We start from the raw sequence: 13,552 nt of genomic DNA on the forward strand, positions 1-13,552 counted from the left end.
ACTCCGGTGACTTACGTTCGAGACCTGGCCTCAGTTAATGTCTGTGGCGAGTGATAACTGAATCGCCCCCCACCCCCATCGCCTACCTACAATGACTAGCGTGGTGAAGTATGGTCAAACAATCCCATAAAGCTAAGCAGGTAAACTCTGGACCAAAAGCTCATAAAATCCTGATGGCTAGAAAAATAGAATAATTTCATGTGGAGAGTTGAAGGGCATTAAGTTCAAATTTTTTTGTTTTGTTATTTACTACAGAACGTGTAATGCTCCAAAACAGCACAATATGAGTTTATATACCATAGATGAACCATTATTTGAGGGTTAGGTCATTCCGTTAGCTTCACATTGACATCAACCGACCCACTGGTGTCAAGGGAGCCAGCAGTTACTCAAAACAAAGCAAACCTCAGTGTTTAGACCCCCTCATCGGGGAACAAAACATGGCTTTGTTGTAAAACGTCCAAAAAGGTAGACAACTACACAACTTACAGCAGCATGCTCATTCGTGCAGCGGACAGCAGTGAATACATTGCATTGTATTGCAACATCATATTGCACATGACTGTAAAGGTGCTCTCCCCTTGAAATTCAATTACTTGTCACGATTCAGTGCCATGATTCAAGAATCGATTATTTTTCTGACGTGGTAAATGTGGCTGCAAGGATCAATAAAAATGAATTTCAATAAATACATGGAAAATAATCGACCTTTACACGGGTAATTCTCTTTCGCGTATCATGAACATGAAAATCGATTACGATATATGAATCGATACATGGACACTATCGCAGGTGTATGTAACAGAGCGTAACTGGTAAAAAAAAACATTCATCCCCAATCAGATGACAACTTTTAAAATAGAACAAATCGTGAATGTATCATCAAGCTGAGTGCATTTAAAATGTGAGTGTTGTTTCAAGTACCATTTACTATGAAATTCACAATGAGCTAATGTAATCAGACAACTGTTTCTACAGTTTATTTGTTCATAAAGTCCAAAGCAAAATCTGGAATCTACGTATGTACAGTAATTGCCTTTCTCCCAATTGCATGCCGATAGCACTATCAACATCGCAAGATGAGGACTCCATTTGAAACCCTCCCACAGCAGTCCTCCTTCACCGGTGCACGTTAGAGAATGGCTTGCAGAAAACTAGATATCACAGAACTGCTTCTGAAATCTCAAGTGATCTCTGATCCGCACTCGGGGGCAGCAACTTCCCCAACCCGCTCTGCTCGAGAGACTAACGTTCGTCACGTGACAATGAAAGCGACATTTATTCCTTTACAAGGTTGACATTTTGCCAAATTAAGTGCAAACTCTAATGTAATGCGATGGGTGTTTTGTGTGTGCAGTCACTGGTGACCAGGCTGATTTCAACGAGCTACACTCAGAAATCCAGTGTAATCACGGACATAATCTTCAAACCAAAGATCTCAGCAGTGCAGGGTCAGGGCTTTGACCCCTACGCCACCTGGACACATGCCACTGTAGTGTAATTGACATTTGGGTGGCTACTGCGAACTCTTTCTGGCCTCGATTACGCTTCTGTTACATCATACTCGGTCTGACAGATGCCCAGTGATTGTAACCGCATGCAATGTTGAGTCACATGCTCTGACGTCCTGATGCTTGCGGACAATATTAGCCTGCTTTCACACTGTGACGGGTCACATGATGGGGACCATCACCTGAACAATGACATCACAGATCTTTTCGAATTTGCTATACAAGGCAGACGCACCCGATTAACACACTTGTTATATTAGGAGGGAAAATGGGACTTGTCATGATGTCTGTCGGATCTCTGGTGCAAGAAGAAATACAGTAGTTTTTTTTTACTTTGTTGAATGTAACCTCCTCCAATGACTGCAGGGTAAGGTGAATCCATTATATTGTACAACATGTAATAATGATTTAAAGCCCCTCTGTCAATCTACTGGCTTTCCCACACCATATGTATAATTTAGGTTGTTTGACCATACCTCACCATGCTGGTCGATTCGTATTGGTAAGGGGGTGGGGGGGTTCGGCCCAGCACTGGTTGAGATATCACTCACTACTTATGTTTAGCCGTGGCCAGGAATCAAACTCAGGTTGCCAGGTTTATATCGCAATGCGTTAACCACCTGCACATTGGTTCCACCTTCATACAAAAATAAAAATAAAACGTAGATTTTTTTTTGCACAAGGTTGAGCAGCATTTTTCCAGTTTTATTCCAATGGGAAAATAATAATTTTACCAGAAAATGGCAAGGTCAGAATGACAAAACAAAACAGAATCTTATCGATGCAGAGCAACAACCATTGCGTAATGTTTTACAATTTTACTGCCCCCAACCTTTCACACCTTTCAGGGTGGGTGTGCGCAATGATTTTGCCAATTCAATGCTGCTGTTAAATCAAATTAAATTCCGTGCGAAATCTAATTAAAAACAGTTCCCATGTCAATGGTAAGGGATACATTTTCACAAAATGAAATAAGGCTTTCACGTTATCATATAACAAATTACATAAAGTGTCTTTGCTGGCGGGTATAATTGCGTGGAGAATCGGCGCAGAGGTTAACAGACTTCCCTACGAACGCGTCGGCAGTTTTGACTTTCAGGCGTTATAGGCTATCGAATTCGTTGTGGGAAGCACAGCAAATAAGTGGTAAGACCGCTTCCCACCTTCACCAACCTGACAGAGCCGAGGGTTACTTTAATGCACCTTTCTTGTTATTCACCCTTCAGCATCAATCCATGGAAAATCCTGTTTTGTTTTGCATAAATTCATCCTGTTTGTGGATGAGAATTGATCCAGAAATTACGGCAAATTCCTACGATTATTGAAGCTTATCGAAAGTCATCCAAAGGTTGTGATGAATTCATCTCATTATCTATGCTCAAACATGGATAAGATATGTAAATTGGTAGTGAGAAAAAAGTGTTGGCAATCTGTTATCTGCAGATGAGCCACCAAACTCAACCTATTGTCAGTGGTTTTACACAACTAAGTGTGACCCAAAAGCATAGACAATTCATCATCCCATTACCCAACAACCATCAGTGTGGATAACAAGTAATTTTCACGGATAATAAACATTGCCGATAGCATCCACACATCGCTACGGATAACAGGAGTGTCAGGGTAATGACATGCAATGTTATTTGTTAACAAACAATTACGTATCCGCATGGGTTACACTCTGTAACACAATTTTTGTTCCTGGGTACAAAGAGTTATTTTTTTTATTGCTTATGCCTAAAAAGTATAGAACATGCCTATTATTCCCTACAAGCTTTGCTTTTGTGACCAGGACTTTATGTGAACGAAAGACACAAATGCACACATTTTCTCATTGAAAATAGGTAAATTTAAAAATACCACTGTCCTGGTCACAAAAGCAAAGTTTGTGGGGAATAATAGCCATTTTCTGTACCTTTGAGGCATAAGCAATTATGAAATAACACTTACTACCCAGGAACGAAAATAAAAAATGTCTATTACAGTGTTATGTCAGGCGATCCAAAACGCGTTTGCCCTTGGAAGTATTGTTATAAATATCTAGCCTTTTGCCCGTCCAAGGCCTTGTGTATTGCAGTAAATCTGAAGCGAAAAGCAGACCGCGACGTGATATTCATTGCAATAATGCGTGTGCAATTTGTAAGGGCGCGACTTATTTCATTTTAAGGTTATAATCCCTTGTTCATCATGACGTCCTTTTTACTTCGATGTCTCAACAGCGTTACGGAGATCACGTGACGTGAGGGTTGTGAGTTGACGCCGAGGGGGGAGGAGGCGCCTCGCCCCCCCCCCCCCCATGTGGAGTGACGTCACCCGCTAATTATGAATGGGGGGGGTGTCCATTTGGAGGACGTCACCTGGTCATGAATATTAATGAGGGGGGCTGTTCAATGGAGTGACGCCACTTGCTCATGATTATTAGTGAGGGGGGGGGGGTCCATTTGGAGGACGTCACTTGCTCATGAATATTAATGAGGGGGGATGGTCGATGTGGTGATGTCACGAGCGATGACATTTCTGGGTGATTATAGTAGGTATGGTAGCACTCACGCCAAACAATGTAGGATGCAATACACTTTTACTCCGAGCACAAAACAAACATTACTTCAAAGGTGTTCAGCATCAAGCTTTATTGTACACTATATACAAGGTTGCATAAAACACTGTAAAAATCCACGGTTCAAAAAAGTCATTCAAAAGTTGTATATCCAAGGGGGGGGGGGGGGGGAAGAAGCATTCTTCCTCCTGTAGCGAGTGCACCAAGTGCAATGTACTTCGGAGGACACCCTGGATAGATTGATTTGTTCCCAGTTTCCTGCATACAAAGTTGTACTCTTTCATACACCTCTCACGAGATCGAAAGAACTATCACAATTCATCTTTTTTATATATTTTTTTACAGTCATTAAGGCAAACGTCATAAAGCTAACAATCATCATTTAAAAGGAAATACTGCATAAAAAAACATTTACAATTATCTACAACGTTAATTCTCATTTTACCAATCACACCATATGGACAAATACAGCTTACCGTAAAGGACTATCACCCAATGCGAGGTTAAATGGATGTTGAAAACACATGCAAGTTTGCTATTTCAGGATTGCATGGCCCAATGAGGCAAGTCTGGCGAGTGGCATCTTTAACCAAGAGCTGTACAGCACGTTCCAATTCATACAGCTTCTGTGGCAGTCAGCACCATATAGGGATTACATGTATGGGAAAAGCACAATATATCCTAACCTATCAAATTAACCTTACGACAGTGCACACTTTTATGTAGATGTGACAGCAGATGTCTCATCTGCCTCTAAATGGCTGCATAGATGTCCTAAGTAATGAATTAGGGGTTGCTTTTAGCATATATGTGTTAATAAAGGTGTTTTCTTGTTCATGTCTTTGTTTATTGCGGTTGCACCCGATTCAAGAGCCGAATGGCTCACAGGGTTTTACCCAAATCAATGAACTTGAACATGGATGGAACAAATCTGTATGCATAGCAGAGCATTACCTTGAAAAACCAGGGTACTAGATTCTAAAATTAATCATGCAAGTTAAACCTTGAACCAACTCTGTACACGTTACACATTATACAAAAGCGTGGACACTTTTTTTTTGGACAAGGTATGCATAGCTGAACGCAACAGCTGTATGCACGGACAAATTAATTGAACTACTTGGTGACAAAAATCAATTCACAGCTCTCTAAAGTCTATACAAAGCATACACATTATATTGACTTCCAAAGTGAGAACAATAAATCATTTATATCTAATACGGTTGGTAAAAGTCCAGAGGACTGCATTTAAAACAATAGACGAATATTTTATGATGCGAGTTCTCTATTTAGTGGTCCTCTAGACATATGAAACAAATGGAGTAGTTATGGGGGGTATGAACAAACATTAAAAAACACGTTTTACTTTTCCAATTTTTTTTACAATCTACCACTTAATGTGCTTCGATGACGAATCCCATGTCAAGGATCGTTACTTTGACAAATGTAAATTAGCTTATAAAAATCTATTGTAAAAAAAACCCCAATGTATTTGTACTAGAAAATTTAACATAACCCCTTCCTAAAGAGCCTGCCTAACAACGATAATAAAAAAACATGTAATGGGTCATTTGTTGAAATCCCATACTCATCTGCTGATACATTTCAAATGTATAGGAATTAATTTATCGATGCATTTAAGCCACACAGCATAACTAAATTAAATTGTACCAAAGCCCGAATCAGTAAAAAGGTCTAGGCATGGATACAATAATAAAGATTAAGCAGTGATCAAAAGTAATTAAGAACCCACGGACCCTTACATTTGCTGCAAGAATTGTTTACATGCACACACGATGTTGCAATACAGTAAAAGCCTAGGTTAGTCCAGAGCAATGTTTTTTGGGTAAACTTGGACAATTCCACAACATATTGAAAAAATAAAAAAACACCCAATCTGGCAGCCCTGGAGGAAAGTTACCAACATTCTCACGAGAAACAGGCCGCGATTTACCCTGGGATACGCTTTAGTTGCAACTTTGGGATTATAAACAACATTGTACAGAAGGGTGGCGTATAAGAGGCCTTTTTTGTCCAGGTGCTCACATGTGGTTGTCTGTCGAGCTGCATAACCCAGTCGCAGGTGCCTCTAGAGGGAGACAATCTGCACCTCAACCTGACCCGTCTGATGACATAATTGATGTCGGCACCAGGACAAAAAAAAGCCTCTTACCTCACCATACCATATTTGAACAATTTATGATCTCATATTTTAAGATTAAATATTTCACACAAAACATGTTGTATCAGCTGTTTTAGGGCAGGTGGAGGTGATCCAGAGACTCACACTTTACACGGGCATGTCTTTCAAAAGAAAAGGCCAGTGGATAATTAACACGAATGTGCTGGGATCGCAATCACGGTGTAGCCCACAGATGTAAAAAAAATCACAAGCTCAATATCCAGCTGACATCGAGCATCATTGCATGGAAACTCGGGCTCTGAATCACACTGCAGCCAGTGCCTTATATACATGTTGGATGACCGTTTTAAAACTGAAAAGTAACAAAATGAGTTGTATCCGTAAAAAACAATTGTACAATTATTTAACAAATATAAATGTGGATAAATGTCATAAAAAAAATCACATTCAATTCTGGCCACTGTAATATAACTGGGGTCCAGTGAGAAACTGAAAAAAAACACTTCATATAAGTGTGTCCAATTTAGAGCAAATGGATATTACACATTTTACTTCATTATGTTCGAGGATACGCTTCAAAAGATCAACACATTCGGTACGACTATATTACACCCTTGCAATAGAAAAATAAGAATTGAGGACAGTGGATAAGCACTGAACTAAGCAAAAGTTGTATAGTGGTCCCTCGGTTTACGATGCCATCGATTAATGATCCGCCTCCCATAGGGCCCCATTGTTTCCATTAACGATACATTACGATTAACAATGTTTACGATATCACGCGAACCCGTCAACTTCGGCTAATCGGAGCACTCATAAGTGGACTCAGCAGACATCAGCCAATCAGCGACCCGCCCCCCTTTCATGAGCGTCTTGAGAGCAACTGGTTATCTTTTAAATGTTTAATAAACATTGCTTTTGGAAACAGCTCTCTTGAATAACTTTGGGATTTGTGTTACTTAAAAGTTAAGTAAGATCCATAGCAAAAAGATCGAGGAAGTCGGCACAGCAGACAAATGTTGACAGTTTCTTCAAAGAGACCAAGATTCGAGCCATCAACATCTGAAGGTAAGAATTATTATTTTATGCTCAATTTATGAAAATTTGTATGCTCTATTTATTAATAATTTATCCATGTTTCTATGAATATTAATGCTTTAGTGTTCTTATAACATTTAATATGTAAAATTCTATTTTAATAAATAACTATGCTTTTAGGGTGGTTATCTTCCAAAAGCCTTTAACATGCATTTCCTATATTCGACTCACGCTCATTTCAATTAACGATGATTTTCGTGGAACCAATTAATATCGTTAATCGAGGGACCACTATTATGATCTTCCATTTTCTTGGCAGCCTCATGGTATAGTTTTGTATGTTATCAGAAGCACGAGTACACCCGAGACAAAAGCAATATATGCCTTCCATTTAAAACACGCATTTCATGGGAGATATATGTACATATACAACATCTATGTATATACAGTAGAATGTGTGTGTATATTTACACAAAGGCAATCAATTCAGCTTTGAGAAGTGGATATTAAAACGTTTCTGAGGACATCGACTGATCGTTTCGATATAGGAACACCCAGATAATTATTCGGTTTCCTCGGCTGAGGTTTTGCCATCGTGTTTGCAATTCTCAAAACTTTTAGACCACCCCGTGTATATACACACAGTATATAACCCTAGCAAGAAAGTGCACATTTCTATTGCTTGTGAAAACATTTGAACTTACAACCTATTAAACTGCTGTGTAGACAAATACACTACTAAAACCATAAGGCAGCTAAGTTAATAAACCATAAATACATTTCATTTCTAAAATTCATTTCCATAAATACATTTTGAAATCATTTTACTAAACGCTAAAGATAATTATCCTAAAATATGGATGCTCATGAAAAAATACAGATGATTTATTTATATATTTTGTATATGAGAAAGCAATCCCACATCTTTGGGTGGCCAGCTGCAAGTTGGAAAGCCGACTAATCTCGATTTGAAGCTTTCGTGACTGCAGGAATCCACACTCTTTGGTTCTTTCGGTAAAGTCACGTGGGTAGAAAAATAATAATAGATCACGACGTTTAGATCACCACACAAGCAATCGTCCTCCGGTGGGATATTTATTTTTTCTACGCGACTTTACCGAAAGAACCAAAGAGTATGGAAAGTCAACTGTTGAAATATAATTGTGGCACGCCGATATTAAACATATGCAAATTATATCGGCTATATTTGATTTTTGTTAAGGCGCACTTCCACCTCCAACCCAGCTTATATACAAGCTCCTAGCTTGGCAGTCTCATTCTTCACCTGAAGACGGCTGCTTGCGTTGTAGCCGAAACGTCGTGAGAATTATTTTATTATGTTTTATTTTTATTATTTTATTACTTCCATTCTACGTGACTTTACCGAAAGAACCAAGAAGATATATCGGCTATATTAGCAGCCATCTCGAACACACTCCCAATGTTTGCATAGCAGAAACTGTTATTTTGCGTTATGTGACGTCACTTTTCAAGTAAGACGCCTCGCAGTAAACAACACATCGTGAAGTAACACTGGGGGGGGGGGGGGGGAGAATGGCGTTTCATCATCATTTTACCTCCAAGAGCTTTGAGCTGTGCAGCAGATACGACACAATTTACAATATCCCATTGTCCAGGTCGAGGGGCAAAAACATTACCACACAGCTTCTCTTGCTGCAACATGCAGGGCCAGTTGTTTATCGCCATTATTGCAAGGCAAGCTTTGACAAAAATACGATTTTAAATCTTTAGTTTATATTATAAAAGAGGTGTTTTACACACAAGCCACGTAAAATGTATAGACGACGTTGCTTTATTAGACCCCTTTTAGTGCAGTGATCTTTTTGGGGAAAATCCTTCAGGCAACCTCCAATATGGAATCTCATCGTCAGTTACACAGCATTGTCAACAATGAAACACGCAACAGCAGCAGCCTTTCAGGATGACGACACTCTCATATAAGTTGTGTATAAAGTGAAACATCCATTTAAACTCACTGCATTTACCAGCGGCAAATAAAAGGCAATAAATACAGACATTATACTTGGAGATTGCTCACAAAGACACACAATTCATCAGATGCACCGAAATGCACTTCATTTTAACCCGGAAATGAATCCGGTGCAGAATAATGGATTAGTGCGCAATAATGAGAAACACGAGTAATGGTACACTGTAGGACAGCAGATGCACCTTCCAGGATGAAGCAATTCCACGAGACCAGGTTTCAGGCCGTTGCTTAGGCACATGAGTGGAGGCTTGCAAGTGAATTCCATCCAATTAATAGAGGCCCTTTAGTCTTCGTGTTTCACAGCTCACAGGAAGTAAATTACAGAAACAGCCCACGTGAGCTGAATATCACTTGAAAACAAGACGTTCTCTTCGGCGAATCATTTGCAGTGTTCATATAACACTGGGTGTACATGTTTTATTGGCTTGACAGGACAGGCACATGATCAAATACTACGTGATTCACAGAGCCACACTTCTCTGGATTTTTATTTTATCTGGCCCAAAACGTGATCTCCTGAAATGACGTTTCAAGTTACTGATAATTAGTTGCCTCCTATTCCCACGATTATGGCTGTTAACTTCTGATAGGGGTTCATAAAAATGTGTGATTGCAAGTAACGTTTAGATCTGTTTTATATGTAAGCACCACCGAGGAACTGGAGCATGACAAGCGAGAATATCAAGGCATCACATCTGACTGACAACATAGAAAAGGTTTGTAAATCGTGATACCACCTCCACAGAATTGTTTTCACACCCTGCCAAAAAATGTAGAATGGCTACACCCCACTGTGGTCACATTCATTTTTTTTTATTTACAACTATTTTTCGGTTGTGTTCAACAGGCAAAGTTTGGTTATTTTCTTGTCTTTCGATTCACAGAGTATCCTCAATCGTAGCCAGGAACCTTTTAGCCCACCAGTCCTCAAGGTCCACTGGAACAAATTCTCCTAGAAGAAAAACACACCTCAAGTAAACAATACAACAGTTTCAGATAACCAGTAAGTCTAAAATGAAGTGACGTTAAAGTCATTCTAAGACATGATAACACTTGGAGATATCTTAGTACAAGTACTCCATACTCTTTGGTTCTTTCGGTAAAGTCACGTAGGTATAAAATATAATAAATCACGACGTTTCGATCGCAACACAAGCGACCGTCATCAGGTGGAACAGATACAGCAGGACAAGTTGGACAACTGCTGTATCTGGTCGCTTGTGTTGCGATCGAAACGTCGTGATTTATTTTATACCTACGTGACTTTACCGAAAGAAGCAAAGAGTATGGATTCCTGCAGTCACGAAAGCTTCAAATCAAGATTGATAACAAGTACTCCCTAAATACATATGATGATGAGATGGTTAGGGTAGGGCAGGAAACAAAAAACTTTTTTTTAGAAAAGTGTCCCTAGACATATTCCATTTAGATGCCTAGTAAATGTAAATTGTATTCTGGTGATCCCACTCCCGTGAAAATACTTGTCTTTTGACCATCACTCAAATGCCTGCACAATTATTGTTATATGGAGGGGCGGGTTGTGTTGAGGTCAACATTCTCAAATCAAGTCCAAGGTTCATTGGGACGGTGCCTCAGAGACAACAACACGATGACTGTGCAGGATCAAGCAGCAAACAATTCACCTTGTTGGTACCGATCCCATGAGAATCACCGCGACACTGCTCAATTGTTTTACTGCATTTATTGTGAGCGTCACGCATTGTGGAATAGCACTGGATAATGAACTGGTGATGGAAAATGTAAAGGCGGCTGAAATGCACAGATTAGCGATACAGTTTGGTGTAACGAGTCTCATGCAGAAGTGTTTGTTAAGTGGTGCCGAGTTTAAATATGGATGTTAGTCAATAACAAGTGACGATGTAGATCTGACAGCAGATATCTCGAAATGGCTGCATATGTGCCCTGAAAAATTAATTATTCTTTGCTTCTGGCATAAACGTGTTACACGGATGGAACAAATCTGTATGTATAGCAGGACATTACCTTGACATATAAGGGTACTAAGATTCTAGAACTAACCATGCAAGTTAACCTTGAACCAACTCTGTACACGTTACATCATACAAAGGCATGGACATCTTTTTTGACAAGCTATGCATAGCTGAATGCAACACAGCTGCATGCACTGAAAATTTGATTGAACTATCTACTTTAATGACAAGATCAACTTACATCTGTAAATGCTAGACAACGCATAAACATTCTATCGACTGACAATTAGAAACATTTGATCATGAAGGTTTATCATTATGGTTATTAGGAGGCAGATTTTGCCAAGGATTTTTAGTCACTCAACCACTTACTTTTCTGATTGTCATCCGATGTCTCCAGCACATACTCCACAGGTCCTGCGGAGTTCCCATTCAGCTGCCTGTTGTTCATATCCTGTTTCACATTTTGCCATGCTAAACAGTAGACAAAACCAGAGGGAAAACTGTAAATTTTATGCACCTACGAAGACAGTTGTCAAAGCACAGTTAGGTATATTTTCACACGACATATTGTACCTTGGTATATCTTATAAAATGCTGTAATATATAGGTTCACTGTAATCGAGATATATATTAATATATGGGGGTGACTGTTATATAGTAGAAAGTACAGCCGATCCCTTGCAGCAGCCAAGCACGACCCATTATGTCAAACCCAGCCACAATGACATCATATGGGATTCCATAACACATTAGGTGAAAGGCGTTTTCACCTTACAAATACTGCTAAAAACCACATAACCCACAGTAAAACACACATACACACACGCCAATACTCGGGGATTGAACAGCTATTTGGGTGCTTGGCCAAATTGTTTGTTGAAATTTTATGGCCAGTTTTGGCACTTCATTCTGGTTCTCCCCGTTTGGAGATACAATGACTGCCGTTTTCTCACTCTGCAGAAACCAACCAATGACCTTTTGGTGATGAGAGTGTAAAAAAGGGGTAAAGGTGCAGCCCTGCAAGTATCGGCTCGTGCAACTGCTGGTGGAAGTGTCTCCACGACAGGCAGCTTTAGAGATCACCTCCAAAAAGAGCGATAATTTGGGTTATTCTTCAGCACCACCTCCATGTATGGGATAGGTTGGGAGTAGCAACCCTTTGTGTGCAAAAGTTTAAATATTGAAGGCAGTAGTTTAATTCAAAAAGGCATTTTTTAAGTTATAGAAAAACAAATGTAACCAAAAGACGAGCATTTCAAACAGTGGGCCATGATCCCTGAGACAATTATCTACTTACGTGACTTTACCGAAAGAACCAAGAATAGTTATCATTCTACTACTTAACGACTGCTGCTGCTGCTTACAGATCAGCTACTAATGAAATACGAAACAGACTAAACCCCCTTTATCACTCTGCTCTTTGATTTGAACTGGATGTACCATACAGGACCCCACCATTGTGATCTTTACTTAAAATCCAATCTCACATCGCTTGATGCAAGGCAAAATCTACATTGGGCCCTGTTCATCCATAAAATCCTGATTGACAAATATGCGCTATACTTAGCCAATTCATTAACCCCACTGTCAAACCCAAGAAACCTCAGACATCCATCCTATTGCCTTTTAACTATCCCAAGAACGAGAATTGCCGTTGCAGCACCAAAGTATTGTCACCTTGTTTTCTCCCTTAACATCGTACATCTTCCGTCAAAAAATATCCTGAAACAGAAAATTAGTGCTGGATACAGCCACATTTACGAACGCGATTGATAACTTTGATCCTTACCAGTGTATCGATCGTTACATTTTAATGTGAAATTGTATTTTGGGACTGTGTTGTCTTTCTGTTGTTTTGCTGCCTTGCTCAAGCTTCCATTTATTGTTGAAATATCGGCAAGAATTGATGTGCTCTTGCAATTTGTACTTGTATGCTTTATTTGTTATTATTCATTTTTAGTGACTTGTTTACACCTTTCCTATACTTTGCAGTCCTATTAGTTTCGTATTGTTCTTGTAAATTTCTGACACGGTGCTACTGCACTTGTGAAAGAGCTTCATAGCTCATTGGATTCCTCCAGTCTAAATAAAGATTCTGGTTCTGACAATGGGTGACCTTTAGGTTATCCCTTGCACGTCTGTCGACTCGGATGATGCAAGGGGTCAGAAATCGGAGCCAAACCATTGCCGCCACAATTCTGCCATCTGCTGTATAAACCTGAAGTGTGCAGTGTGGGCGATTGAACAAAAAATAACCAGGGCCGTTGACCGTTAATAATATACATGGAAAGCAAACTGTGATTTACAAAACCGTTAGTATAGCTTGGGAAAGCTGTC

The 13,552-nt window shown here is 39.6% G+C and overlaps 1 protein-coding gene across 1 annotated transcript in view; it reads right to left on the minus strand.

The window, feature by feature from the left end:
* Positions 1 to 4,124: 4,124 nt before the first annotated feature.
* The window catches only part of LOC133347694 (MAPK regulated corepressor interacting protein 2-like), a 28,806-nt gene continuing 19,378 nt past the window's right edge, over positions 4,125 to 13,552 (minus strand). The window contains exons 4-5 of the mRNA XM_061560192.1: positions 11,585 to 11,686; positions 4,125 to 10,212 (exon numbers count right to left, since the gene is read on the minus strand). Of these exons, the coding sequence (XP_061416176.1) occupies positions 10,139 to 10,212; positions 11,585 to 11,686 (176 nt within the window). The 3' untranslated portion in view covers positions 4,125 to 10,138. The remainder of the gene's footprint in view (positions 10,213 to 11,584; positions 11,687 to 13,552) is intronic.

This window comes from Lethenteron reissneri, chromosome 26, assembly GCF_015708825.2.
Source record: "Lethenteron reissneri isolate LAM-NWPU_2019-01 chromosome 26, ASM1570882v1, whole genome shotgun sequence".
Lineage (NCBI taxonomy): Eukaryota > Metazoa > Chordata > Hyperoartia > Petromyzontiformes > Petromyzontidae > Lethenteron > Lethenteron reissneri.